Here is a 27,113-nt window from a genome sequence, read left to right as displayed (position 1 = left end):
TGCCCAGGATATGATCTTACATGGTAGTTTCCTTTTTTTGGGGATCCTTTCAAGACTAATATCCACCATCAATACAAAACCTTATACTTTGCGGATTAATCTGCCCAGCAATACAAGCCATAAAGAATCAATGGCAACCAGCAAATGACCACACAGGGTTTGGGTCTAATTATAACAACAGTATGATTTTTACTTCCAAGCAGTCTCTTGAGTATGGAAAATGTATCATGGGACATTCATATGTACAATTAAGTATATGATGCATTATGGATATTCAATACAAAAATTCCAATGTTTCCTCCTGCTGCTTGATAAAAAAGGTCCCCAGAAAAACAAGCCTTTTCTTGATCATGGACATGTGGTAAAACTTAAGTCTTCAATGACCACACAGAACAGATCATAACAGCATGTGTGGGCAGAAAAGGAAAGAAGATCAAACAATGCAGTGAGCCTCAAAACAACAGTCAGGGAAGAGCAGAGCAGGGCCTCAGAACAGCCCACAGCACAATTTTTTTACATTCCTTTGATTGTTGATGGAGGTGCAGCTCTGCAACCCTGGCTTCATTATTCATATATTTTATTACATCTTAACAGCCATGCTCGTTTCTGTGTGACTCACATTTATGAATCTCTGAGGTTCAGGTCAAGGCCTGGACACACAAATGTAAGCTGTCAGTTTTTTATTATTTAAAAAGAGAGAAAAACAATCAAGGTTAGTCCTTTCTTTTTTCAAGTTGTCCTGAGACTTTTACCTGACATACAGAAAGTGTCATTGCTTTTATTTGATCTTTACCATAAGTACATCAATAATAATAATAATAATAATAATAATAATAATAATAATAATAATAATAATAATAATAATAAAACACTTTATTTGTATGGCACAAATTGATTCACAAAACAACAATACAATTAATTAAATAAATAAACACATGAATATTTCCATGGAACAAGTTTTATCCAACAGCCGATGTGAGAAGTGTTAAATGAAGTAATTTATGGGATGAATAGTAGTAACAACAAACTGTATTTACATGGCACTTTTCAAAACACATCTACAGGGTGCTTTAAAAGTTCAAATGAATTAAAAGCAATTTGAAGATCACACAGCTTTATAGCACAGACACAGAAATAAACGGTTTCAGATGATCTGTATACTAATATATATGTTTATTTTATATATTTATAACTAAGTTGCACTCTTGGACTTTTGACTACAATATGAGTTGGGTGAAGGGGCGTGTCAGCTACTGGTCACAGACACTGGTGGTTTGCAGGAGACTGGGAGAGAGAGAGAGGAGGAGGAGGAGGAGGAGGAGGAGGAACTACGGGTGGAAAAAAAAAAGTTAAAGTGAAAATGGCTTCCTTGTCTTTGGAGCCCACAGAACAATCCGAAAACAGCCCAGAGGAGCCGACGGCCCCGGAGCCCAAAGCGGAGAAAGACGCGGTCCAAGTTGCGGATGAATTGCTCCAAAGTTTCCAGAAGTCGGCTCTGGGTTTTTCCACGGACCAGGTCTCATGTCTGTGCGAGGCCCTCCTGCAGGCGGGCAATGTGGATCGCCTGTGGAGGTTTCTCTCCACCATACCTCCTTCGTCCGAGCTGCTACGTGGCAACGAGACTCTGCTGAAGGCCCAGGCTCTGGTGGCTTTCCACCGGGAGGAGTTCAAGGAGCTGTACGCCATCCTGGACAGCCACGACTTCCACTCGTCCAACCACGGCTTCCTGCAGGACCTGTACCTGAAAGCCCGCTACAAGGAGGCGGAGAGGTCCCGGGGCCGCAGCCTGGGCGCCGTGGACAAGTACCGGCTGAGGAAGAAGTTCCCTTTACCCAAAACCATCTGGGACGGAGAGGAGACGGTGTACTGCTTCAAGGAGAAGTCCCGGAACGCATTGAAGGATTGCTACAAGAACAACCGCTACCCCACACCGGACGAGAAGAAGAACCTGGCCAAAGTCACCGGACTGTCCCTCACACAGGTCAGCAACTGGTTCAAGAACCGCAGGCAGAGGGACAGGACCCCGTCCGGCACCCACAGCAAAAGGCAAGAGCACTGGGAACATAAATCAGCTGCTGCATGAATCCAGATTCACTTTAAATCCGTTTGCAAAGTCCTAATCTAGCGTGACACATGTTTTTTAACTTTCCCTCTTTTTTTTTTGAGAACAACGTGTTGCTTTGTGTTTCATAAAAACGAATCAATCAGAAACCTCACAGATCAAACCGTCCCGGTAAACAAAGCCTGCAGGCCCAGCACCACACAGGGCACCAGTGCAGCTCCATGCACACAGTAAACTCAAAACTAAAAGTGATCAGGAGGAAAGAGGAGTGTTTTTGACAGCACTGAAGCCACACAGGTCTGAGACCCAAGAGCCATGTTGCTTTGTTATGAAATGTGAGATCCAGGCGCCCAACATGGCTCAAGTTTCCTGAAATGCCTGCACCCTCTGCTCTGGGCCTGCAGAGCCAGGTTAAAAACAGAGTCACCAGTTTATATTCTAGGGGTGGTGGAGGGGGTGAGAGAACCCCCCCCCCCCCCCCTGCACACAGGTATTTCTCCAAGCAGAGGGGAGCTGTGGTCTGAGCTGATAAGAGAGAGTAGAGCAGATCTGTGTTATCAGACCGGAGGGTTTGCCTGCAGTGAGAGGAGGATGTTTCACTTTCTAACACACAGAAACTGAGCGCAGGCCCCGGTAGGGTTTCTAGAAATCTGGTCCAGCTTTGTCTTCGTGCCTGCACACATTTTATTCTGATCTACTGCATAATATGTGCAATCTTGTAAAAAGGATAGTAAAGAGAAGGATGAAACAAAGAGCAGTTGCCAGCATATATCATAAGTTAATCACTGATATATGTATTCAGCACACAGGAGAAAACTTGGATTGTTAAATTGAGTCTAATCGTGGATGTTTAATTTCTAGTTTGGAAATGATGTTTACATGTTTGTTGGTTTGTTTGTGAGTAAGACTACACAAAAACCACAGAATGGATTTTCATGAAACTTGGTGGAATGATGCAATATGGGTCAGGGAAAAACCCATTAAATTTTGGTGTGGATCCAGGAATTTCTTTTTGTCATATTATGTAACATTGTGAGACAGTTTGTTATTTTCACTGTTTTCCCAAGTAATAAATAATTAATGGGTTTTGATGGGGGATAAATCAGGCACATGTGGGGAACTAGTTTGTTGACATCCTTAAAGAGCCTGATAAAACGTGTTGGTGGCGTGGTGATGCAGTAGTTAGCACTGTCTCCTCACAGCAAGAAGGTTCCTGTTTCGAATCCCCGTTCAGTCGGGGTCTTCCAGAGTTTGCATGTTCTCCCTGTCTTTGCGTAAGCTTTCTTCAGGTGCTCCGGCTTCCTCCCACAGTCCAAAGACATGCCGATTGGGGTTAGGTTCATTGGTGACTCTAAATTGTCCGTAGGTTTGAATGGTTGTTTGTTTTTGTACCTGGGCCTGCAATACACTGGTGATCTGTCCAGGGTGTACCCCACCTCTCGCCATATGTCGGCTGGGATTGTCTCCAGTCCCGTTGGGGCCCCAAAATAGATAATGGCTGGATGGTTTAATCACTAGAGACAGGGTGTATATAAACAATGTAAAAATTGCTGATCTGTTGAAAAGGCAACGTTTGACCCATATTACCTAAAATGTCACATGTAAATATCAGTTATAAAATTATAATTAAAATATTGAACAATTATTGAAATATTTATAACAGAGTTGGCCACAGTGCACACAGAATATGTTTTGTCTGACAGATGAGGACGTTTGAAGTGATTACTTTTTCATTTAAATATCAGTTTAACAACCATTTAGGAAGATAAAGTTATTTCTGCAAGATATTATACACTAAAAGTTTAGTTTCAAAACTGTTCTGGAGTTCTTGAGTGACTTAGTTTTAGAGAATGATAAAGTTACTAAAATCAGGTGAAAATCAGCATTTATAAAAAAATAAATAAAATGTCTCTGTCTTCTAATGTTAAGAGCTCAAACTTGACCCATTTGTTTTTCCTCCATTTCAGTGAGTCTGATGGAAACCACAGCACCGAGGATGAGGCGAGCGCCATGGACGACACCCCCGACAAACCAGAGGAGACTGCTGTCTCGGCAGCGTCCATCATCTCTCTCTCTGCAGTCCCCTGCAGCACGGGAGGCCAGCTCATCCTCAATGGCTCCAGTGGCTTCCTCACGGCCTCTCAGCCATTGCTGCTCAATGGGAATTCCCTGATCTCTAGCACCGGCGCTGGTGTCATAATTAACGGGCTGAGCTTGGGCGATTGCCAGACAGTCACACTGAGTCCTGTTACAGCCAGCCCTCCTTTGATGCTGAACGGGGCTCAAGTCATAACCAAATCCAGTATGGATGTGCAGCAGCAACATCGCGCAGCTTCTTTGGCAGAGCAGGTATCTGCCATGGAGGCCAAAACAAGCAGTCTTCCAGCTGCCCTTCTCAGCACTAACACCACTCCAGTCTCAAACCATCCATCTGTCATCTCGCTTACTCTTCAAACCAAGACAAAGAGTGTTAATGAAATCGATTACATCAGTGTGCATGACTTAGAGGGCAGCAGCCAGACAGTATCTTCCTCCTCTTCATCTTTATCTCCCTCTTCACCAACTCTGTCCTCCCCAAGCAGTTTCCCTTCACTAGTCTTAACACAGAACCCCCAGGAGTCCCTCGCCCTCCCAGCCTCTATGTCGTCTGCAGGCCTGGTCATCTCCAGTACTGCTGTGCCTTTCTCCAGTCACCAAAGGGAGGGGGTCGTTTTCTCCAGCACCCAGTTAAATCCCTCTATCTCTGTGGTTTCCTCCAGCAGCGCCATCCCTCAGGTTTTCTCTCTGCCCCAGGTGGTTCCTTCCATCCAGGGTATACCTGTCTCCCAGCTGGTCCAGCACTCTTCAGGAGCCCAGGTGTCTCAGTGCCCTCAGTTGGTCCCAGTATCGTCCCTCACCTCAACAGCTGCTCAGTTTCAAAGCCCCTTGACGTTGACCACAGGCAACAGACTGGCACAGCAGCAGCAGGATGCTTCAACAACTAGAAATATATTCTCTGTCTCACAGCTTAACAACAGTCAGCTGCAACAGCAGATGGCACACCAACTGGGCGACCAGGCCACAAACTCCACACCCATCAAAATCCATGCCCCACATGTCATGTCCATCTCCTCCCCAACACAAATAGTTCAAGTCCCCCAGTCCAAATGCACCACAGCGACACAGTTAGTCCCGCTCTCCATGCCTCAGCTGGTCCCTGTCTCCTCCATCCAGACCTCCCCCACATTCTCTTTCCCCCAAGTGGTACCTACCAGTTCCTCTCTCTCGATGCCCTCTGCTGGAGTGCCCTTACAGATCCTGACCTCAGCCCCTGCAGCGGGGGCGCTGACGCAGGGTCCTGTCAGAATAAACCAGCTGAGGCCCATTCAGAGCGTTGGTCCCCCAACCAGCATGGCCCCAGGTGTGCAACTCCTCAACTCTGGGATCATCCAGCTGCCCTCTGCTGCTCCAGGTAAACTGAATCCATTGGATAAATGCAAATGCAACATAGCTGAAACCATAAAAAACATAAATAGACTGGCAGAAGATTAACCAGCAACTGTTGTGATCATTTATTAGGTTTAATCATTTTCAAGCACAACTATTTCAAAGTGTTTGTTTTCCTTTGTCACATAAGATATTAACCTGAATATCTTTTGATTTGGACTAATGGTCAGATAAAACAAGCAGCCTGAAGATGTGAACTCTGGGAGATTAAATATGGGCAACAACAAGAGCAATAAATGTGAAAATGGTTTGCAACTTTAATGAATAGTTAATGCATTTATGTCTGTGTTGGTAGAAAGGAACAAGCTGTTCAATCTAAATTTGGCAACTGTATAATTGTTTGACATTTGTACTGATCAGTAAATTAATTTGCAGCCTAGAAGTGTAAGTGGTAAAAAGCTCCTGTTGTTTGAGAGAGTAAACTTAACATTTGTCACGTCTGCAGGTAACCTGCTCCTCGGTGGAGGCCCCTACCTGAGTGTCCAACAAGGCAAGCTGATTCTGACCATCCCCGCAGGCATTCAACTCACCAGCTTGCCCTTCAAACCAGTCGCAGAAGCTCCAACCATCTCCACTAATTGTATATTGAGCCCCGCTCTCACCCCCTCCACCCCTCCTGTGTCCTCCCAGCCGCCCACCACCTCAGGTCAAACCCCCAGTGGCCTCACATTATCTCCTCTGAACTTCATCAACTCCTCTCCACCATATTACGCTCCAGAGAATGGGGTTGCGACCAGCTTGACACCTGCCATCCCCTCCCCTCATACTCTGGACCATTCAGTCACCCCCACACTGCCAAATGGTCTTACCCCAGAGAGCATGCTCACCCTCAGTCCGATGTACAGTGGAATCACAGCCAACACCCACTTGTCCCAGCCAGTGTGGAGCCCCGTGCCCCTCTCCACATCAGCCAATCTAACTCTGTTCGATATCCGCGGCAAGGGGGACCTACCTGTAGACCCGGCTCTGTTAGGCCTCCCTGGAGGAGAGTCGCTGCTTCTGGGAAGCCCCTCTCCAGAGCAGGACGTGGAAGTCGGCTCACCTCTCGGGAATCCAGAGGACATGGATGGGGACTCAAAGATTCTTACTCAGCTCCAGTCTGTCCCTGTGGACGATGAGATGGGCTTGTGAAACCCAATGAGGCAAGCCTGTGTGTTTTAAAAAAACAAAAACCATGCAACATACAGAAGGTTACAGACCCCGCTGTTTGTGTTTTTATTTTTCTAAAAGATTTTATTCAACATTGTCTAACCCTCAAAGACATGAATGTCTTTTACAGTAAACTGAGGTTCAGACACGTACAATGATTCTCTCTCAGTGGGGCCTGATGCCATCAAGGTCTTTGCTGGCACTTTTGAGACAAACCCTCTGCAGCTCTATTTCACATGGATGTGAAATAGTGATGATATTCATCTGCTGGTTCAGACACACATTCGTCTGCTTGGCCCAGTTACAGGTCCTGGTTAAAAAATCATACAAAGCATCACAGCTCTGCAGATTCACTAAGCTGTTCTCTGCAGTTTTCTGAACTGCGTACAAAGTACAGCTGTCGCTGGGAAAAAAGATGCCTGGGGTTTTTCTCTGGCAGTGGAAGTTGTTCACTGAGGATCCACCCCACACAATAACTACACAGTTAACCGGACTCTCTGGCTACAGGACAAGTCTTGAAATACTTTCCTGACTGTTCAAGACTCAAGAGATTCAGGAGTTAGGTTTTCTTTTTGTTGCTTGAAGCCTGAACACATTGTTCTACCAACACTCCAGGAACTCCCTGAAGATTTTGTTCTTCAAAAGATGGCGTGAGTTGAACGAGCTTTATGTGAATCAGCTGAGATTTGTTTTCCTCAACTATTATATCCTCAAGGACGATACAATGTTTTTTGCATACATGTTACTGGATTCTAGGTTTAAAGGGGGATTTTTTTATTTTTCAAACTGGGTATGAAAGGTCAACTAAAAGTGATTTTTTTCACCGATTTAAATTTTCGAATTGTTATTCTGGGTTTTTGCTAAGACTCTGGCAACATTACACATGTCTCGCTCAACACAAAGTTTCACTTGCAAACCTTGCAGCAGCTCGTACCTTCTCTCTTTTTGCCTCTCACACTCGCTCTTCGATTTGTAGGAGCTTTTCGTCCGTATACTCCAGCTCAAACACATACTTCATCAACATTGCCCACATCAGAAAAAGATTCAGCCATAAACGTTTATCTCAGTGAAATCCAAACTCTTCTCTCTTTCTCTCTCTCACTAATGTTTCCAGTACGTCTTCCTGCAACAAGTCAAGTCTCATGAGACTTGACAGTGAGAGCTCTTGTCATGTGTATCATGTGTAATGTTGCCAGATTCTTAGAAAAGGCCCAGAAAAACAATTTTAGCCCTTTATTGGGTAACAAAGTGACTTTTAGTGGATATTTCCTAGACTGTCACAGTTGCCCCATTAGATTTACATTGTAGCCACTCCCGCCATGTTGGCGGCTGCAGGCAGATACAATCTACTGCACCAAATTTGTGGTATTTGTAAGTATCAATCATTTGCACACCCACATTTATAAACATAGAGCCCAGTTTGAAAAATGCAGGAATTCCCCTTTACACATCAGCCTACTTCCATTTTATCAGTAAACTGTTTTAAATGACTAAATGCAGTTTTCAACTGAGGACGCTGCTCTGCATTAGTAAAGAATATGCCACAGGAAATAAAAGGGTTTATACTCTATGCAATGCATGTTTAGTACTTTATAGGACACTCAGCGACACAGTGGCTGAGTCAAAAGGTCGGTGCTCTTGGGAGATGAAAAGGAGCTTTGAAATACTGAGCTTTTATTAGAATCATTACACTAAAACGTTTGCTGTGACCCCACTAAGTGACACTTATTGTCACACGCATCCAAACTCTGTTAATATTGACAAGTGCCTTATTTTAAAACTTCGAGGTTTTTTAAAAATGTTTTTACGTCCACGTTTCTGTAACTCTTTGATCTATATTGAAAACCTAATGTGATAGTTTTGGTTGTATAGTCAAACCTGTCCTCTTATTTTTGTATATTTTGCACATTTCATTCACACAATGTTTACGCTGTGTTGCCGTGATGTTATGACAGTGGTGCAACTCATAGTCTGTTTGGAAATGTCCTGTTTTTTTCTTAAATGGAAAATTGTAATTTCTAATTCCATGAAAAGGTCAATCAGAAAACAGAATAATGATGAAATCTGTTGTAAACGGATGGAATTGCTCCTTCAGTTTAAACCTGTCTGAGATTTAAACTGTCATAACACAGGTAGCAGTCAAATCTTTGGCAAATTAAGGTACACGAAAAATATACTTCAGTGTTTCATCTAGTTACAGTAATAGCTTATGTGTTGTTTTTTTTATTATTGGTATGTTTGTTGTTTGTCTCTTTTGTACATTTAATCTATTTAAAGCATGTATCAATCAGTTTTTTAGTTTTTACTGAAAGAAAATGAATCATTGGGGAAAGAAAGAGGATAGGAAATGATATTCATTTTCACTTGGAACGTCACATTGTTGCTCAAACTGAGGTTTCACAATCTCAGACTACAGGTATTAAATCAATTTTGAGGTCATTATCAAATGGGTTACCCCCCCTCTAGTAATAAATTTGAAAGTTGTTTGTTAGATAGTTAAATGGCTCAGACAAATCAATTGTAGTGTGAATTTTTATTGAACATTTATATCCGTTAAGGGTAAAGGGAAATGTGCTCTTCATATATGATTGTAGCTTGCATTTGGTTATTTGAGCCATTTCTTGCCAAAGTATGTCAGTAAAAGCCAGTGAGGGCACATGCACATCTGTGGCCCTGCGTGTTTGTAGCGTGGCATTCGTTTTGTACTCTCCTTCCTGTCACATCACGTTTATGACTCCAGATGTAACCAAAGATATTGTATGTTGATCGACTTTTTTTTTTAAAGTTATGAAAGGGATCATGTGTGTCTGTCGTACAAGGGTTTTTGTTTTCTCATATTTTTTTTGTATTCAAATGCATTCTATTTTTTATATTATATGATATTGTAATAAACATTTAAAAGATGGCCATGTGTTTATGAGTGGAGATTATTGGAAGCAATAGAACAATTTTGCTTCTAATTTGGTAAGAAAATTGTATTCAAATGTGTTTTCTGTCCACACTGAGTAACCATCACCCTCTCCCTCGCTCTGTGGGTTGATGCTGGTTCAATAGCAAAGGGACAGAGTGTGTGGGTGTGTGTGTGTGTGTGTACGTGTGTTTGTACAGAGACGGAGGGATGAATGGGGTGTTTTCATAACCCTGATGGTGTCAGATTACCTCTGATTAAATTCTACTGGGCAAATGATGAGTGATGATGAACACATGCAAGACAAAGCTCCACAGAAGCTTCAGATGGGCTGCACACTTCTCTCCTCCTCCTGCCCTAGGGAGCTGGAGAGTGTGCTGAGGCCTCCACCGCAGTGGCCTTTCACCGAAGGCACTGCTACACGCTGCCGGAGGGCTTCCCCTTCTCCCCATGCAGCCACCCGCTGCTACAGCAGCTCTGGCTCCGAGCCCGACATACATAGAGGCTGAGAGGCAGCGGGGCCAACCCCTGGAGCTGTGGGGAAGTAACATGTAAGACATATGTTTCCTCTACTACACAACATCTGGGAGGAAGAGGAAACCAACTTTTTTAAGGTTGACATAAAAATCTTACACCAAACATTTTAGTGTGAACTACAATGTACAAGATAGTCAGGTGTATAAAGGTAAAATAATCAATGAAAGAGGCAGAAAGGAAATTCACAAAATGTACTCAAGTACTCGTAAGCACAGTTTTAAAGCACTTCTTTGCTCTAGAATGGGCCCTTTTTTAATTTCAATTCTTTATATTTACAATCGGTAGAGGGTCCTCAATAATCATTTGATTGTTTAATCCAAAAATCGTTCTATGCTTCTCCTGTTTGAAAACAGAGTAGACGTAGTTTAGTGTAAGTGCGTTTATGCCACCAGCATATCAAGAGAACAAGAGAAGCATCTTTCCAGTTCAACCTGTCCTCACAATAATCTACACAAACAATTTGCATTATTCTGCCATTTTTTACGCAGAATAATGGCACCCTCTTGTGGTTAGATTAAGACATGACATAATAAATGCTATTCTCTCACGTTTCTGTTTCTCATTTCTTCAGGAGAAGCCTACCCTTCCTCGTTATTCACCTTAAACCCCCCTGTACCACACACAACCCAGGCCCCCCCACCTCCTCTACATCACACCTGTTTTTCACATACGTACAATATGGTTGTCTCCTTCTTGAATTGTTTCAGTAAAACACTTTGCAAGTTAGGTTTTATTCCCAAAACATGACTAAGCAAAATTGTGCCTTGACTCATACATATATAGAACACAAGACCAGACGACCATTTAAAGTAAGCATCATATGGGTGGATTAAATTTAATACACCGGTTCACAGATGTGCTGTAAAGCCCAAGTGGTTTCAGCTTGTTGAAGGGAAGGTAAGATGTCACTGGTGACATTTTTCCACATCTAGAAGTTACAGAATGTTTCAAGAAACAGAATTTTTCAGTGTCTTAGTTTTTTCACAAAGCTACTGAGAGAAACTGAGCAAACCATTTAAACCTTATTGCAGACTTTTGTCTCCCCCTTTCACGTGGTGTAAATGCACATTTGTTGGATTTTTCACCCTTAATATCCCTAAACTGACACAGAATGTGCAATAAGAGCAACGGGTACTAAGGCCAAGAGCATCTTCAGACAAAGTGAAGTGAATTACTCACAGATATTTTCTGGCTGTCATTCACAGCAGCTCACATCGGTCTGTCTTTAAGAAGGCGTTAGTGCATCTCCATGACATTAAAGGATTCTTTTATCTTATCTTATTAAATATTACTTTAATAATTTAATTTAAGACTCTGTATCAACTTCACATGCCGAGACGTTTTGGAAAAATAAGGTCTCCAACTCCTCCATGATGTTAAACTAAGGAGACTAAACACTTCAGCAGAGACAAGTCTTCTGCAAAGGACAGCTAGTATCTCAGTTCAGTTGAGTTAATTTCACTAGGGACTTCTCTTGTGCAAGTGGTCACTCATTCGTAACCAGAGTTCTCCAGTGCAGGGTAAACGTGAGCAGTGGTCTTCATGTGTTTGTGCTTAGAAGCCCAGGTATTCAGCCAGAAACACAGCCATGATCTTGGTCAGGTTCTCGACGGTGGGGCGGTGCATGTTCTGCTCATTGTCGTCCAACGTGTGCCAGAACTGTGGGAAGGGAGTGGCTATGACGTGTAGCACGGGGACACCTGTGAAGACGGAGGGAGAGGAGAGAGGAAGGAAGTGAGGGTCACTCAAGAAAATAATCGGCAGATTAATTGATTAATTATAATCATTTAGGTTTTAAAACTCATTATTATAGAGTGTGCATTAGATTTGGTCAAAGATGTGTGAATCTGGTGTTCAGAAATGGAGGGAAACAATCACATTCATTTTAAAAGCTACAAGACCACATTACATTAAATAACAGGACATGATGTCAATTGATGAGTGATTGTTTAAGGATTTCATGCAGTATAATACCGTACATAAATATATTTAACACCTTATTTGCTATGTTGGAAATAGCAAGGCAGTGGGCACAAACTTTCCCATGGTATCTTTTCCTTGTATTGTTCCACACAGATCAGATTTTCTCAATACACCAACATCTAAACCGAGCGTAAAAACTTTTTTTTTTTTTTAAATGTCAAAAGGTGGTTTCGCTCACCTTTGTGAAGGAAGGGGATGTGGTCATCCTGGACAGGTCCAAGATACACATCCTTCCTAAAGTACGTCTGCTCTGAGGGGTGAGACGTCAAAAGACCCTGTCGATGGAGTCTCTTCTCTGAGAATGAAGGGCAGAGTTAGAGCTTGTACAGTCAAAGTGAGTTCATTTACAGACAGTTTTTTTACCTGCAGTAATCAGACGGTCAAACCAGCGTGCTGTGTTGTCAAAGTGATTTGCAATCAGTGGATCAGGACCCCCGAGCAGGTCGAGCAGCACAAAAAGGTCCTAGGGAGAGAGGACAGAAAGGAGCAGTCAGTCGCTGGAGGTGGGAAATGAATAATAATAAGTTATCTTTTTATAATAGTACATGTTTTTTAGATTAAAAACAGTAGTGTTGATTTACATGACTTACATGAGACAAAGATATAAGGGATTTGGCTCATTAAACATCAGTCAGCTCCAACTCTTGTCAAATTTAAAATTAGCTGTTTGTGCTACATTGAACCTGGTTATTTATAATTCAGCATCTGTCTGGATCAGGATGTGAGGGTGCGATCGTGGAGGACTTGTAGAGTAAAGCACGGTTGCCTTACCACAGCATGGAGCATGGTGGTGTGTGAGGAGCCGGCGGGGTGAGGCGTGTTGGCCATGCGCTCAGCCAGGTGTCGGGAGCCGTACAGCGAGTCTGTGGCTGTCCACTCCTCAAATGACTCCTCGCCATCAAAGAACACAAGCTGAAGGGAGACGGGAAGTTTCTGAGAGGAGAAGAAAGGGAATCAGATTAAAATACACTTCACAAAAAGTGGCGACAGAGTGCAGTTGTTCTTTCTGCAGGGTTGTCGCAGTGTGTGTATAAAAATGTGTGTGTCTTTCAATAGTAACTAGATAAAACACAGCCTCTGGAAAGACACTGCTGTACACAGATGACTGCTGCGCTCAATAGAATGGGCTACAGTCAGCATTTTCTATTCTAAACTGCAGCTGCAGAGGCAGGGGGAAGAAATAAGGGTATGAGGAAAAACAAAAGAAAGAAGATTCTCTCCTCAGCCTTTCAGATCTTTACTCTTCGTCATGAGAAGAAAGACAGGAAAGAGTAAACTTTAACCAGTTGAACTAATCGAAAATTAATCAGTCAGCCTCTGCTCCAACTGTCAATATACATGTAAAAAAAAACACACAACGGCATCAATACCTGTTGTTTGAAGGATCTAAGCTGAGCATCCAGAGAAGTGGCCAGCTCCAGGATCATAGCACAAGGCACCGCTGAGTCACTGGCCCCCAGAAACACCCTCTGTGGGTCACGGGGGTCTGGAGGCAGGAACTTGGAGTCGTAGTGACAGGCCAGAATCAGCCTGCGAGGGGCCGAGGGATCCAGAGTGGCCACGATGTTGGTGAAGCCGACCGAGCCTCGCGGGGTCGGAGACTGGAAGGAGTCGAGGTCGATGGACCAGCCGGCAGACAGGGAGTTCAGGATGGAGGTGATGTGCTGAAGCAGAAGAGAGTTTTGATTAAAGAATACAATATGTGCTTATAGAAAAGGAAAGTATTTATGCTTCACACTCACCTGCTTTACAGCCAGGTGGCCCTGGGTCCCTGGCAGCCTCTCTATCAGGATGGGCCTCAGGTGAGTCTCCCACAGACGAGTCCCGTCCACCTGAGCGGCCAGGCGGCGGATTTGAGCTGGTGAGCATTTGCTGGGTTTGTGGGACAACTGGAGAAGAGACGACACGATCAGTGATGAAAATGAAGATGGGGGAAGAGAAAGTGTGTCATGTAAACTAAATATGAGACAGGACGTTTAGTAAACCCAGGAAAGCAACAATTCAGTCATTATTTACCTCATGCTGTCATTCTGTTACTTCACATTATTCATTTTATATCTGTAAACATTGTTCATAACATCTGCTTCTCTTCATGAGGTGTTGACCCTGATTTGATCTGTTGGACTCTTGATTAGATACATCACTCTGGGCTCAGGGAAATGTGATGTGACCATTATTTTTGCTGTGGTGTATTTGTGCAAGTATAAAAATGAAAAATATAAAAAATACTATAAGCACCAGGGGAGGTTTTCCTGTGATAACTCTTACCCTCTCTTTGGTCAGGTCTGCGGCTGGTACATGGTTCACATGTCCGATGCTGGTGTCGTTTGACAGATACACTCCCAGCACCACCGCCAGCACCAGGAACCCGAGCAGACACAGCAGCAGCACCCGGGCCCGGGGGATTCGAACCCGGTCACAGCCGAGGGGGGAGCCGCTGCCGTTGCTCTGCAGCAGAGGCTTGTAGCGCCGACTGGACCTGGACATGACTCGTGTCACTGCGCCTACGATCGGTCAGTGAGTCCTCAGGGCGACGTGTCGATGAGGACTCGTGGATGTGGATTCAAGCTGGAGGTTGGGTCTGAGGTCCGGTTTCAACATGATGATCCATCCCCGCTGTCTCTGGTCCCAGTGTCCTCTGCACGAGCCTCGGTGAACATGACGGACTTCACTGCTGCTTCAGTCCAGCTCTGATCTATGGTGCATATTTATCATCTACACAAACCGGAGGGACTCAGTCGATTCCTGTCTCCTGCTGCTGAACTGCACGGTGTTAATCTCGGTTACCGTAAATAACAATGAGAGAAAGAGTTGTCTTCTTAACTCTCCAGCTGCAGGAGCCTGAGGAAAAACCGTCCAGATGTTACACCTTCTAGTGACGTGACACTAGCTCTGTGGTGTCTGATCTAATGGCGTCACCTGAGCGTCACTTCTTCTGTTTGTATTGTGGTTAAAGACAAACTGTGTGGCGCACTGCCGCCACCTACTGCGCAGGAGTCAGAACTATAGGACGATTTTTATAAATGTAAATAGTTAAGATAATATATATTAAATTCGCACAACACACAGATTAAAGTGAAAAATTGTGTTGATGATAAAATATATACTATGTAAGTACGATTGTGAGGTATCTGTACTGTACTTGACTAGTTCAGTTTTTATATTCTTTATACATTAAAAATAAAGTTTGTTTTTGAAATATCTTAAAGAGAATATATTTAATAAAAAAATGATAATTTTGGGAGAAGGGCTGCCCCCAGAACCAAGATTACCGTTCAATTCTACAAGTACAGTTGGTGCTTGTGGACAAAACTACACAAATTCTATTCCCAGGATTCAAAATTATGATAAACTTGGTTTCAAGTTTTGTCACAGGGTCGACAGTACAAAGAAAGGTGTAGGAAAAGAAGAAACAGGTCAGATCAGCAGTGCAATAATTAAATTAAAATAAAAGAAAGATAGAAAAACTTTTTTAAAACAAATTCTAAAACTATATACATTCAAAGGTTCAGCGTGACATTCGTTGCAAATGTGGTAACAACTTTAACTGTATGAGTGTGTGTGAATAAGTTATTGCACATGTGTATGTATAGTTATTGCACCGCGTGTGTATCAGTTATTTCACATTTTTCCAGAGGTGAGTGCAGATGAAAAAAAAGTGCAAACAGGCAGGAAAACCGAAGTGCAGTCATTAGTTGACTAGATTAGAAACTATTATTATTATAATATTTTATTTAATCAACATGTGTCTCTCTCTGTCTCTGTATAAGGTCCAGTTTCTTTCTACACATCTGTAATGTTGATATAAATGTGCACTCTCTTCTAAAGGCAGTGGCGGCTGCATGTCTGGAAACAGCAGGTGGCGATAAAAACTACAAAAATGGAGAAACTGTGACTTAGGGGGAAAAAAAGTCTGAGGCAGAATCTGATTGGTCACAGAATTGACCGAAACCCCGGAAACTACGTCGGCGTCATTTCTTAACGCGAGAACAGCGAACGGTATTTGTGAGGGCCGGGACTTTTTCATTCATCATTTCGAGGTGAGTTATCTTATTTATTCGTTTGAAGAAAACATTTGCAGCCCAATCGTTGGTGAATGTATCTTATTTTATCTTAGTTTTCTTATAACGTTCGAATCAGCTGTGAATGATACGTGGATATATTTACTTGAGTAGCGTTAGCAGCAGCTAGCTTGCAGGCTAACGTCCGCCCCACGCTACTCGGGTTGTTTGCTAGCGTTAGCTCGTCCCTTGCTCTGTGGTTCAACAGCTGCTGTTTATGTTGGTTTAAAAGGAATATTTCAAGTTTTTTAATAATCCATATACTCCTCAGCAGCTTAGAAAATGGCCACGACGGACGTACGGCTCAACCATACAATCTACATCAACAACTTGAATGAGAAGATCAAGAAAGATGGTGAGTTACTAACCTCCCAGGCTCTGTCGTAAGTTAAGTTTATCAGTGAATTAAATCTACGGGGTTCTCTTGTTTTGTGCTTTTCCCGCAGAGTTGAAAAAGTCCCTGTACGCCATCTTCTCCCAGTTCGGCCAGATTTTGGACATCCTGGTCGCACAGAACCTGAAGATGAAGGGTCAGGCCTTTGTCATCTTCAAAGAAGTAAACAGCGCCTCGAATGCTCTGAGATCCATGCAGGGGTTCCCTTTCTATGACAAGCCCATGGTAGGTGGACCGCACAGTGAATACTAGATCACAGAAGGGCTCCAGACATCCTGTATAAAGCCAGATTAACACATCATTGAGATTAAAGTCAGGTGCCAAACAATAACCACAGTTACATACAGCTGTCATACACTGCACATGTGCAATCTTTCAAGTAGATATCATTAACAATTTTCAGAGCTTCCACACTCACCTTCTTTCTCAATCCTTTTAAAATCTACTTGAATTCCCCTCTGTAGCAGCTCTCACAATTTCAGATCCTTCCGTAGATTGTTCCAGGAAAAGGGGAACAGCTATTTAAAAGATTTAACTCTGGGGACCAACATTTGTAGAATATTGTGAGAGCACAGGCCATGCTCATTTTGGCTTTAACGCATGTATATAGACTGGTAAGGAGGAACCAACCCAAGGGGAGGTTTATACATTTAAGCAAGCTAATGTGAAAATCTGTGGACATACAAAGATGGCAAGTAAGTACTAGCTTAAAATGTACAGTGGTCTACAGCCAATTGTAAAACAGAGCACTATTGTACACAGCATTCAACTTCTTTAGGCCCTGTCACCTGCATTCATAAAGAGCAGATCACCATAATGCAGTGAAGGGAATTGAATATTATAAAACAATACACAACAACTTTTACAATATATAAATCCAGGGCCTACAGTCATTGAAGACTTGTCAATGACAAATCTATTAAAGTTTAAACATGTCTTTCATTCTGTGACTGGTATCTAATTCCATCCTATGTGGTAATAAAAAGGTTTTTAGAGGTCTTGAAACTGTAGCTTCTGAAAGACACGTGGTCTTAACTCACCTTTTCCTCCTGCAGCGTATCCAGTACGCCAAGATGGACTCTGACATCATTGCTAAGATGAAGGGGACGTTCGTAGAGCGTGACCGCAAGAAAGAGAAGAAGAAGCCCAAAGTACCTGATGCAGCAGGAGCTAAGAAGGGTGTTGCAGGAGCTGCTGTGCCCATGGTCGCTGGAGTGCCTGCTGCCATGCCTGTATGTAGAATTAAGATTGGCATGTCCGGAGCAACTTACTCAGACATTTTTCTTCTCGTACATACAGACCCTCAAAAGTTCATTACATGCTTGATAGCAGCTCTAGTGTCGTAGGAATTCTGTCTCACCTCTGAAAGGTAAAATGGACAAAATAATTAACTCTGGCACCAAATTTCCATGCAACAGATTAAACAGTGGAAAACAGGTTCCCTAGGTTAAGGTGGAGATCATTGATGGCATCTGAAAGTGCAAATAGAAGAGCTGCTTGATGGAAAAATGTCTGCACAGCTAAAGACCTGCTCATCATTCTTGTTACTTCACTCTTTAGGGAATGCCTCCTATGAACCAGGCTCCCCGCATGATGCATATGCCAGGCCAGCCGCCCTACATGCCGCCTCCAGGCATGATGCCTCCTCCAGGCATGGCACCTGGTCAGATGCCCCCTGGTGCTATGCCTCCTGGTCAGATGATGCCCGGACAGATGCCTGGACAAATGCCCCAGCAGGTAGTGTGTCTCCTTCCCTCTCACTTTGCATGTTTTCATTTACCGAAATTAATAATGTCACCATGTTTGACCTTTGGTTATATTCTGACTTCTACTGTCCTTAATCATCACAGGTCGCGGAAAATCCACCAAATCACATCCTCTTCCTCACCAACCTGCCAGAGGAGACCAACGAGCTCATGCTCTCCATGCTCTTCAACCAGTTAGTAACACCTCATTGTCTTTGTATTGTCTGCATATTTGTATTGGAACAGTTAAAGGCTAAAATTGAATGTGGTGTTTTGTGTTCAGGTTCCCGGGGTTCAAGGAAGTGCGTCTGGTTCCTGGTCGCCACGACATCGCCTTTGTGGAGTTTGAGAATGAAGTGCAAGCCGGCGCTGCACGAGACGCACTACAGGGCTTTAAGATCACACAAACGAATGCAATGAAGATCTCGTTCGCAAAGAAATAACAGCTCTCAGGACCAGTAATTTTCTAACATGCACACACATGCAGGTCTTTTTTAAAACAATGAACAGCAGTGACCTGACAAAATCATTTATACAAATGTATCGCTGGTGATCTGTACAGAGTAAGTGGTGAGTTTTTTTATTTCTTCTTCCAGGATTACATGTAAGTATACTTTATTACCATCAAGTCTAAAGTTTTAACTCTTCATTGATGATTTGTCGTCTGGGTTTATACTCAACAAGCAGCTTGATGTGTTGTGCTGTTCTTTAAAACTGTTTGTCATGAAGCATTGCACCCAGAGTCTGGTTCACCAGACATTGTACCTGGAGCTTTTTCCTTTTTATAATTAAAACTTTTCTTTAAGACTGTGCTCTCCCTCTTTTCTTTTTAGGACAGTAGCTGGTGCCATTAACCTACTTTCTACTGCCCCTGATGTTCAGGTTTCTTAGGGGTACATGGGTAAAGTGATGGATGCGTTAAACACCTCAAATAGTAAATTGTTTTTGCAGCCAAACAGAAAAGATTTATTTCTAGTGGCCACCACCTCCCCTGCTTTGTTAATTTGGCTGGAACCTTTTTGTTTTAGCATTTTCTAGGGAAGCCTACGGGTCTGTCAGCGTTTATTTAAACAAATAACTGCCAAGAAATCTGCTCTTTATCATAACTTGTTCCTCAGAGTATGGAGTTTCTGGGGAACATCACATGTCTAGTTTTTGCTTGGAATATAAAGTAGCCAACTCTCAGACCTTTGGTGGATGAAACAGATCATCTGAATCGTATTCAGTATTAGTCATTAGTGGAGCTCGAGAAAGAAATGTAACGGTAACAAAAGCTCTCGGTTGAAATCGGTCTCAGGAGGCTGATGTCAGACTGCCCGCAGCCCATGTTCTCCACAACCTAATGTTCTGTAGAAAATTAAATTCTTTGTCCTCAGAAAAAAACACAATATTCCATTATGTCTGTTTTTATTACAGAGAAGCCTATATCTTCTATCAATGGGCCGCCACACAAATCATCTTTCTACTTAATAAATCAATTGGTTTCTCATTCAATTTGTGCTTGGAAGTACGCAGCTCATACTTGAACATTTTATCTGTATTTGGCCTTTTGTGCTTTGGTCATTGCAATAAACTACAGAGAGATTGATTTTTTATTTTTTTTTTATTTCCCTTTCCCATTACATCCTTAACTGGCTCATCTTGAACTATCGTGCTTAGCATTTCGTTTTGTGTTTACAGTTGTAGCATTTCCTACATCTGTTTTCAGGCTATTTCCCCCAAAGTTTTTCTGAAATCAGATACGTTTTTTAAAATTATATACGGATGTGGTGCTTACTTGAAATGATGAGAATTTAATCGTTTATTCAATGTTGGGAATGCACCTGTAGAAATGATTTTACGGTATTGGACAATCTGTGGATTCCAGCTTTGAGTTGGTCATGTTCACACATCATTAGGGTTAAAACTTAAGCTGTAATTAAAAAAAAATTTTAAAGTACTGTTTCAGAATTTTAATGAAATAAAAACAGAAAAAAGCACAAATGGTGCAGGCAGAATGCCCCATACATATATTATTGAATAATATTTACTGAAACAAAAACGTACAAGTTGTACACTAATGACTAGGTGGACTTAATTTAACCTAATATGTTAATTTACATTAAGTACCCATATAATGTGTTAATCAGGAATATATGGACATTTAATAACATATTTTAAGGCTGTTGTAGGCTGATATAAATGTTGATTAATGAATTTGTCAGAGACATATGGAGATTAATTAAGGGAGTTTAGATATATTTTGGGCATTTGGCTTGTATTACCTACATTGTAACTTACATGCTTATACATTATTATTTTCAGTGTAATTGGTAATTAATGCCATCAGGTGAATGTAGTGAAGTAATAAAAACTTTCACCTCAGTGTGTTGACATTTCTATACCCTGTACAGTACAAGTACCTCAAACTTCTGATTATATATATATGCTGCCCTCTATGTGAAAACATGTTTAAACAAATATTTACTGAATGCCTCTGAGTACAATGTCTCACATGTCCACATTGTCTCACAATTTGCCAATTAGTAAATACCTACAGTATGTTTTACAGCACATGCTCACTGGCCCCTCTCAGACACTGTAGGTTTGCAGAGTAATTACATGCCAGTACAAGGACCACCTCCCCCTCTCAAAGGCTGGATTCATGAGAGCGGGGCGGAGTGATGTGTGAATTAGGCCTGAAAAGCTTAATTTAGACTCGCACTATCAACAGAGGCCAACACATACACACAGGGCCTCCCTGTTGTGTACTTAAACTGTGCCCTTGGTAATTGTCTTCAGGTCAGCTCAACAGTGTACACAGAAATGCACATTCTTCTGCACTGTCCCAAGCCTTTCCACACTCCCCTACTTGGCCTTGAGAAAGCGCTGACCTTAGACTCCAGGGGCGCCGTGTGTGCCGTCCCATTCAGCGACACAGTGAGGTTCAGTTGCAGGGACTTGTACTCATTCCTGTTGGTTAAACATGGGAGTTGTGTTCGTCTGTGTTGCCTCAGAGAGAGAAGCAGAATCATCCCAAAGACAACAACATCTGAGTCAATGGTCTCATGCATAAGGGAAGGGCCGTCATGTGCCATTGCATTGATTACCTGTGGTTTTTCTGATAGATTTTAAAATGTTATTCCTTGTTTTTAAATCACTGAGTGGTTGTGCTGCTCGCAAAGCAGACCACCTCATCCCCATCACCCCGGCTCGTCCTCTTCAATCTAGATACCCAGGGTAAGACATGAGCCAGAGGGTGGTAGTGGGGCTTTCACTGTCAACTGTAGAATAACTGTCTTTTGTCAATGAGACAAACAAACTCAGTGTCCTCTTTTATGAACTAAATGATGTAAAATGGCTTTTAATTAGCTATTTTATGTCAGTGAAGTGCTTTTTAAACCTCTTTTGGAAAGTGCTTTGTTTAAAAAACAAAAAAGAGTATTATTATTTTAATTGATCACAGATGCTTATACAGTAGTTTGTTTCTAAAGCAATAAGGAAACACCATATCCTCCTCCTCTGCAGCATTCGAGCGTGGATCACAGAGGACATTTAGGCTAAAAACATGGTGTAAATGACCTCGTCGGGGCTTAAGGACATTTGAATAACACCTCAGGAGCAGTGTTGAGGCATTTTATGTTTTTTTTATGTTTGAAGAAGTGGTCACCATTTACTTCAATTGTATTGGATTTGGCTGCAGCGCTGTTTACCCATGAAACTCCAGCAGTGTTTTGTTGATTCAACACTTCACCCAACCCCTTCGTCGGCATAGGGGTTAGTAGATAATGAGTGGATTTTAATGTTAAGGTGAACTATCCATTTAAGCGACTAAAGGTGTAAAATCAAGAGTTAAATATGTAATATTGTTCTGTGAAAGTTTTGCCTGTTTCTGATTGTTTGTAATGGAATTAGACAGACAAGAGAAGGAGGCCCCTGGCTGGTATACAGTAGGTGCTGTGGCTTAGTTGGTTAAAGCGCCTGTCTAGTAAACAGGAGATCCTGGGTTCAAATCCCAGCAGTGCCTTTTCACCAGTCCATGTCTGTGAAGAGTCATGGAACATTTAAGCAGTGGAAACATTTACATATAACAACACTTATACATGGAGAAAAAACGAGATCACTTCAATCTAAACCAGAATCAGGTTTATGTCAAACAAATGGGATTTCACTACATCCAATAAGATGCATAAAACTGGTGGAAATTGTGACTTATCCAACCACTGCTTTCTCTTAAATTAGACAGGCGTTAAAGCGCCTGTCTAGTAAACAGGAGATCCTGGGTTCAAATCCCAGCAGTGCCTTTTCACCAGTCCATGTCTGTGAAGAGTCATGGAACATTTAAGCAGTGGAAACATTTACATATAACAACACTTATACATGGAGAAAAAACGAGATCACTTCAATCTAAACCAGAATCAGGTTTATGTCAAACAAATGGGATTTCACTACATCCAATAAGATGCATAAAACTGGTGGAAATTGTGACTTATCCAACCACTGCTTTCTCTTAAATCAAAGCATTACCAATTTCTTAAACTGCACTGTTTCTTATTTATTTATTATTTATTTTCTGTGTAATTATTTTCTTTTCAAATGCCGTATTGTATTTTTTAATGCTGCTTTTACAATGTGTCATGATGTGTATATACTTGCCTTGACTTAAATCTACAACTTATACACAGAGGGAAACCTGTGACCGTTAGATGGTGCCAAATACACAACACTTCCATTTATGCAATGAGACCCAGAAAGAGCAGGGGCCGCGATTCTTTATATCCCCCTCTTTTGTGGCTATTCCTCAGGTGAACCGCACACACGCACACACGCACACGCACACGCACATGCAGGCCCATATGTACATGTGTGTTTCCGGATGGTTGGCTAGAATTCAGCTCATGTTTGGAGGTCACTGCTCCTCTATGCAAATCAACGCTGTGCTCCTCAAGAGCCCTCTGTTCTGCTCCGGGGTCAGCGCAGAGCACCAGGCCGAGGAAACACCAGCGGTTGTCAGGGAAGCTCTTGAGCAACAAGACTGTGATAGACCCCAAGTGGGAGGAGGAGGAGGGGGAAGAGGAAAGGAGGGGAAGAGGCCGAATCTCATTAGATTTCTTCCCATAAAGAAGGTACATTGTGTGGAGGTCTTGGGTCCAATCAGACGAACACTGGAGGTCAGATGTGGAAAATATGCCATGAGACCGGTGCCAATACTCAAAAGATGCCTACATGCACCCTACAATCCTCTTTTATGTCCGTGCGCTCATGTGCGCATCATTAAGCAGCGGCATGTGCGCGCGGCAGCTGTCCAAACAAGTTTCATCATAAATGTGAATGTGACGATCACGTATTTTTTTTTTTTGGTAAACAACTCCGATTGCATCATCCGGAGCAGAGTGGCATTGTAATGATGGAGAGCTGTAGCTTCAAAGCATACCTATAGAAACTTCCAGGGGCCACTCGAGGCCGAGCAAAACCGCGGAGGCGCTTAATTGGCACAGCGGAGCTTTGAAGTGAAACTGGAGGAGAGGAGAGGGACCGGCGAGGTGCCACAAAAAGGTGCAGAGGAAATAGTAAACCCAGAGAGGAGAGGTGGGAAGTGAAGCGCATTCAGCATAATCCCGTGCGTAAAAGTGTCATATTTAGAATAAAACAAACTTTGGGTTGGTCCACAGGTGGCTCAGAGTGTGAGCGAGAGGGAGGGGTCATGAGAGAGAGAGAGAGAGACAGAGGGGGGGTCTGGTGCGCGCTGGGAACCATCCGGACAAGAGCTGAAAGACGGACATTCCCTGCCTCAGGACACACCCTCCATGCTCCCTTTCTCTCTCCCTCTCTCTCCCTCTCATTGTTTCCCACACTCACTGTGTCGCCGCCGGGCTTCGTATCGGGTTGACAAATGACGAGCCAGCCGCTTGGATGAGGCAGAGCGCACAGAGAAAACCATTACGCAGAAGAGACGCAACTTCGGCGTCCGTTTCCACGAAATATACGGGGTGAATATAGATTGTGTTGGTATTTTTAACTGATTTCCACGCTGGTGCGTGGATCCGGCTTGAAGAGAGACATAATAAGAAGAAGGAGATAGTGTGTCAGCTAATTGGGATGAGAGTTCAAGTCAAGTGAAACGGCAGATTGGACCTTTAAAGCCTCTTAACGCAGGTGGCGCGGGGAATACAGCGCAAGGGTAGTGTGTTTGTGTGCCGTGTGTGTGTGTGTTTGTGTGCATGTGTCATTCCCAGTGGAAATCCACCCTGGACACAGCAGCAAGGGGGTGATCAGGTGTGTGTGTGGGTGGGCGGCTGGTGGGTGGGTGGGTGGGGGATAAATCAAAGCGGAGACAGAGGTTAGTTATGGTCTCTCTGAGCTGGACGCGATGAAGTGGCTCTGCGGGAGTTTCAGGGTTTAAGACCGCAGAAGGAGGAGAGCTGGGCGGACGGAGGGACGCAGGGAGGTACGAGGAAAGGGGGCACCACCACCACCAGCGCCGCCGCGGCCAGAGCGCACAGCACAGTCCCCAACCCCCTTGACGCAGTGATGGAGAGCCCGAGAGCGCACGGGATAACGCGGCTCGAACCCAGAAACCGGAGCGGAGAGACCACCGAGAGGACGGACATGAGGACTCACCGACACCGGGGACACCTCCACCTGCAGCGGACTGTGATTTTCCTCGTGGCGCTGACGATACAACCGCAGGTAAGCCACCGATTAAGTGCTATTTCGGGCGTCATGGTCTTAAAACCTCGAAGCTCACTTTTAACTGTGGTTCAGCGTGTTTTTCTTATCACAACACACACACACACACACACACACACACACACACACACACACACACACACACACACACACACACACACACACACACACACACACACACACACACACACACACACACACTGTCCTCCTCTTTGTGCTGCCCTCATTCTGCTCCTACATGGCGCTGTGCCCACCTGTTGTTTCACCGAGCTCGTCTATGATCCCACGCAAAAGAGGAACTGTTGTAATCTAATTTTAGCAGCACGTCACAGCTAATATGATCAGTATAGCAAAATCATATTGTTTATTTAGTATTATAAATAAAACACTGTTTGTTAATACCATTCTTTGTGGAAGAAAATGGAGCAGAAAACAGAAATCAAGCAGAGATAGAAAGCAATCAGCTGCTGCACATGATTTATTTCAGGGATTTCAGTGCTAAATAAAACCCTGGATACTTAAGGAGGGACTGTGCTGGATCTCCAGTCAAACATCACACTAATTAAACCAACCTCACACCCTCTGCTCAGCATCCACTCCTCATTCTTCTCGGTTAATAAAGAATTACACCTGCATCTCTAAGCATCCTCATCTTTTCCTGCTGGAGTGCATTGACAGATATTTTAATCTTCTTCTCCTTCTTCCTCTATACTCCCACTACTACTGCTACGACTACTACTATTACTACTACTACTACTACTACTACTACTACTACTAGTAGATACGAAAAATATCTCTCATTTATCTGGTGCCTTTCAAGGTACCCAAGGCACTTCATGTCTTAGGAAACGAGAATGAAAATAAATTACTCTTCACGACAACATGCAGATTTTATGTTTTTTGTATTGCAGTGCCACAAATTAGTTCAAAAGTCAATGCAATGACTTGTATAAATGGTTTTGACAAGCTGCTCCTAGAAAAGTGAAAAGCTTCAGACTTCATGCCACCAAAATACTGGAAGTGAAAAATATTCAAAAATAGAATACATTTCCTGGGAGCTGTCAGGCAGCTGCAGGCCTGATGGTCTGATCAGGATGTGTGACAGGACTCTGCAGAAGCAGGAACAGGCCCTGAGGTGCTCCAGAGTGTGCATGTATGACTGTGTGTGTTTGTGTGCACGTGGGTTTTTAAAACACGGAACTCACATCCAGCATCTGCGTCTTGGGTGTGTGTGGAGCTCGGGGGCCACAGCCGAATAAACTCGGGGGCGTGTGAATGTTGAACGTTCAGGCAGCTCTGCGTGTCTCTCGCCGCACCTCTGCAACCCCTTCACAGCTGAACAACAACACACTCCACTCCCTCCGTTCCCCCGTTCGACTGCACTGCAGAGTGAAACACACACACACTCAGGTTCCTCTGCTGCTGCTGGTGACCAGTCATTATGCAGACGACAGGAGACCGTCCTCATCAGGGGAGATGGGTAAACCTGCTTAGAACAGTGTGAATCCTAAATGAAGTCCAACAGTCTCTACATGATGTCCAGGTTTATTACTCCCCAACAACACACTGCAGTGTAAAGATACACTACACTGTTTTCAGGTGATTTCCAGCGGTGCAAAATGCATTCATTTTCAAACTAAAACTACATTTTCAAAATAAGATTAGATTACACTTTAACTTCAGACATCTCCCAAGTGTGAACAGTTTCTCATTTTTGTATTGTTTTCTGTCATAGTTCTAATAGCTGAAATAAATCAATTTAATTTCACCATCAGAGAGAAAATGTACCTATAAAACCAATTTTGATTCTCATATAACACAAGAAAAAGCTGAAAAGCAGGATATCTGTTTATATAGGGATTTTTTAAAAAACATTTTCTATGATAAATCAAGCATCAAAACTTAAATTTAATTTGGTCATGTGCCACAAAATGTGTATTTGACAAACCCAATCAATGTGTTTCCAAATAGAAGTAGAATGGCACTCCTAGTAGTAGATCACATACCTAAGCCAAGGCCCAACATTCCCATTAAATTCAATCAAGCTGCACACACACTCATCGATTCCCTGAATATGCCTGATTGTTTTCATCAAGATCCCTGAATTATTCCCTGGGAA

At 43.0% G+C, this 27,113-nt stretch overlaps 4 protein-coding genes and 1 non-coding gene across 6 annotated transcripts in view; 4 read left to right on the top strand and 1 right to left on the bottom strand.

Moving 5' to 3' along the window:
* The first annotated feature begins 1,165 nt into the window (after window positions 1-1,165).
* On the top strand, window positions 1,166-9,601 carry six5 (SIX homeobox 5). The gene is made up of 3 exons (XM_034604417.1): window positions 1,166-2,046; window positions 4,030-5,513; window positions 5,994-9,601. Exons 1-3 carry the CDS (start codon window positions 1,361-1,363, stop codon window positions 6,677-6,679), a joined length of 2,856 nt encoding a protein of 951 aa, XP_034460308.1. The 5' UTR covers window positions 1,166-1,360; the 3' UTR covers window positions 6,680-9,601.
* Window positions 9,602-11,420: 1,819 nt separating this feature from the next.
* On the bottom strand, window positions 11,421-15,056 carry qpctla (glutaminyl-peptide cyclotransferase-like a). Its single transcript, XM_034604418.1, has 7 exons — window positions 14,394-15,056; window positions 13,868-14,014; window positions 13,496-13,789; window positions 12,897-13,058; window positions 12,489-12,588; window positions 12,304-12,420; window positions 11,421-11,842 (listed from the first exon to the last, which is right to left on the bottom strand). Exons 1-7 carry the CDS (start codon window positions 14,610-14,612, stop codon window positions 11,697-11,699), a joined length of 1,185 nt encoding a protein of 394 aa, XP_034460309.1. The 5' UTR covers window positions 14,613-15,056; the 3' UTR covers window positions 11,421-11,696.
* A 978-nt stretch (window positions 15,057-16,034) lies between these two features.
* Window positions 16,035-19,137, top strand: snrpa (small nuclear ribonucleoprotein polypeptide A). 2 transcript variants are annotated; one of them, XM_034603320.1, is made up of 7 exons: window positions 16,035-16,165; window positions 16,466-16,541; window positions 16,633-16,805; window positions 17,636-17,812; window positions 18,141-18,310; window positions 18,430-18,519; window positions 18,609-19,137. In XM_034603320.1, the coding sequence occupies exons 2-7, from the start codon at window positions 16,469-16,471 to the stop codon at window positions 18,766-18,768; spliced, it is 843 nt and encodes a 280-aa protein (XP_034459211.1). In that variant the 5' UTR covers window positions 16,035-16,165; window positions 16,466-16,468; the 3' UTR covers window positions 18,769-19,137. The 2 variants fall into 2 exon arrangements, with proteins under 2 accessions (XP_034459211.1, XP_034459210.1); XM_034603319.1 differs by having other exon boundaries at window positions 18,141-18,317; window positions 18,431-18,519.
* A 3,120-nt stretch (window positions 19,138-22,257) lies between these two features.
* On the top strand, window positions 22,258-22,331 carry trnat-agu. The gene has a single exon. It is a non-coding gene; the product is annotated as a tRNA-Thr (tRNA).
* Window positions 22,332-24,042: 1,711 nt separating this feature from the next.
* The window catches only part of LOC117772301 (protein jagged-1b), a 54,775-nt gene continuing 51,704 nt past the window's right edge, over window positions 24,043-27,113 (top strand). Inside the window, exon 1 of the mRNA XM_034603315.1 lies at window positions 24,043-24,994. Coding sequence (XP_034459206.1) covers window positions 24,836-24,994 — 159 coding nt within the window. The 5' untranslated portion in view covers window positions 24,043-24,835. The remainder of the gene's footprint in view (window positions 24,995-27,113) is intronic.

This window comes from Hippoglossus hippoglossus, chromosome 13 (genome assembly GCF_009819705.1).
Source record: "Hippoglossus hippoglossus isolate fHipHip1 chromosome 13, fHipHip1.pri, whole genome shotgun sequence".
Classification (NCBI taxonomy): Eukaryota; Metazoa; Chordata; class Actinopteri; order Pleuronectiformes; family Pleuronectidae; genus Hippoglossus; species Hippoglossus hippoglossus.
The sequence above is the reverse complement of the archived record's forward strand: the minus strand, read 5'-3'. Positions and strand labels throughout refer to the sequence as shown.